Consider the following 2,655-nt stretch of genomic DNA (forward strand, 5'->3'; position numbering starts at 1 on the left):
ACTCTGAGAGATTTGGTAAACTATGCACATGTTAAAAATGGGACTTTCACCACGTTTGTGAAAATGTATTTTTGGTTGCCTAACAGAAATTCTAAACAAACTAATATGCCTTGTCTTTATGTATACTTTCTCTGATTTTAGCACATCAAAATAAATAATTTATTTTTCTAACGAAATCCATCTCATTTTTGTTATGATGGACAACAAAAAGAGGGGTTGCAAATTATTTTTTTCTTTTTAATTATGTTCTCGATGTTGGAACATGCAAACATTGAATATACTGATTAAGTCTTAATGGAATCATGCTATAGTTATCTGGAAAAAATAGGTTATCTTAATAGAGAGTTTAGTCCATTCCTATAAAGGAAGTACAATGCTATTATAAACTTCTGCGTGTTTTACCTGTTAGGACTATAAAGCTCAAATATTTATGCAAATGAAAATCTGATACCTCAAAAAGAAAAGGAATAATTCAGAAATTGATTATAAGGAGACATTTTATGTTGAAATATACTATAAATTTTGCATCTCTAGTTTTTTACATATCCTGGGAGCTCAAACACAATTTATCAACTAATTGACCGAGGAATATACACAGCTGACTTCTGATCCACTGACCCTCAGCTTGCCATGGGCATCAGAGTCATAGTCACAACCTATGGTGACATGTGTAAGAATCATGTGCAGAAATTTAGAAAACTAATGATCATGATAACTTAAATTTAACCATGGACATAGTTCAAGGTTGTTTTGAGCAATGTTGATTTAGAAATGTGCTGGGCTGTACAATTCTGGAAAAGAAGATTCTGTTAACCCAAATAACTAACATAGAACATGTTACCGCCCAGTGGACACTTGAAAAACAGCGATGGAATCAGTACGTGCCTGCTTCTGCATTTCATCATAATGGAGGGCTTTCACATTACTGATGGGTTCTAGCAGAACTTAAATTGATTACCTGGACCTAGACCAATTTTCCTCCAAGTCAGTATGACACTGCCCAGTATGAAACATTCTTTTTTGTTCAATTTAGAAGTAGAGAAAAGAATGCATGAATTTCCAGTTTTAAAATATTACATAAAGTGCAGCACCTCATGCTTTCCTACTGATAAACCAGTGGATAAGGAAGCCATGGCACACTCCTGTCCTCACTCCCATCCCCAGTAGTGAATACTGAGCTGAGAAAAAAATAATGATGTGCTTAACGTGTGGCTGGAGCTGTGTGAGGACCTCTAAATTTGTTTTTATTTTTAACAAAACAAAATTTGATAAGGTAAGTGATACCAGACAAGGTGGCACTGAGACGGACACCTTGTTCCTGGACCTATTGCTGTTGCAGGGAATGGAGGAATTCACTGGAAGAGTGGGGGAAGACACTGGTGCTGTGCTGTCTCCTCACGTGGACTTCTGGCAGGTCAATTCCTCCAGTAGATCCCTGATTGGTCTGTTTTCTAAACCTTCTCCTGATCGGTCTATTTTCAGGGCCCAAAAGCTCATTGGACAATTGCCTCTATATAAGCCCCTAAGCAGAGAGCCCAAACACAGACCTCCGAGAGAGAGCAGGAGAGCAAGGAGGTCTGGCTCTTTGTGAGAGCTGTAACACTTGTTTAATAAAACCTAACCTACTGCTGATCCTGTGGTCCATCGCTTCATTCATCGAATCACTGAGACCAAGAACCTGGTATCATAAGTACTTTTATTATGAAATAAGGGCACTGAGATTTAGAATCATTCATGTAACCAAGGTCAAGAAAAGACTTGAGTATAGGTCAAGGGGGTCTCTAAAACCACTAATGCCTGTGGTCAAGAAGAGGTGCAGCCCCTCTCCTCATAAACATCTTTAAAACTGTACCTTAGCTGGCCTTATTTTGTTGGCTTTCTTTGTTGCTTTTTTTTAGTTTATGCAAGGGAGAACCAAAAGATGAACTGTTACCTGTTTGCCGTTGTGCGTGACTGAGGACAAGATGGTTCTCAGCGTCTTGAATCCCATAGCGATGTCAAGAAGATGGGCGGCAAAAAAAAAGTTGTTATAATGTCCGAGAACGGACATGGTCATGTACCAGGCCAGGTAGAGGAAGGACTATCAAGACAAAAAAAGGGGAAAACATGTCAGAAAAAAGAGCCCTCCTGTCCTACAAAAAAATAGAAACTTAGGCATGGTGGCACATGCCTATAGTCCCAGCTACTCCAAGGCAAGAGGACCTTGTCTTTATTTTATTTTTGTAGAGATGGGGTCTTGCTATACTGGACTCCTGCGCTCCTGTGACTACTGTCCTCTCGTCCTAAATACTCCAGGGATAGAAAGTTGAACACATCCTGACTCTTAGGAGGAATCTAAAAAAAGGTGATTGTATAGAAGTAAAAAGTACAGAAGAGAATACAACAGGCTGGGAAGGGGTAGGGAGGATGAAGGAAGTATTTGTTAACGGACACAAAATTACAGCTAGACACGAGGAGTTCTAGGGGTCTGTACCATTGTAGGATGACTATAGTTAACAATAATATAGTTTTAAATCATTAGGAGAAATAACCTTCACCCAATCTGTGAAAAAACAAAGTATATAAGCAAAACACATATACTCCTTAATATTCTGAAACAAACGAAAAATAGCTAGAAGGATCTAGAAGGATATTAAATGTTCCCAACACAAGGAA

General features: G+C 38.5%; 1 protein-coding gene across 1 annotated transcript in view; it reads right to left on the reverse strand.

Annotated features, from left to right (window-relative positions):
* RYR2 (ryanodine receptor 2) overlaps window positions 1-2,655 on the reverse strand; it is a gene marked incomplete at its 5' end in the record, with an annotated part of 583,561 nt that overhangs the window by 17,119 nt on the left and 563,787 nt on the right. Inside the window, one exon of the mRNA XM_023519246.1 lies at window positions 1,934-2,080. Within this exon, the coding sequence (XP_023375014.1) occupies window positions 1,934-2,080 (147 nt within the window). The remainder of the gene's footprint in view (window positions 1-1,933; window positions 2,081-2,655) is intronic.

Source organism: Otolemur garnettii, unplaced genomic scaffold (assembly GCF_000181295.1).
Source record: "Otolemur garnettii isolate 467f Iridium unplaced genomic scaffold, OtoGar3 scaffold00165, whole genome shotgun sequence".
Lineage (NCBI taxonomy): Eukaryota > Metazoa > Chordata > Mammalia > Primates > Galagidae > Otolemur > Otolemur garnettii.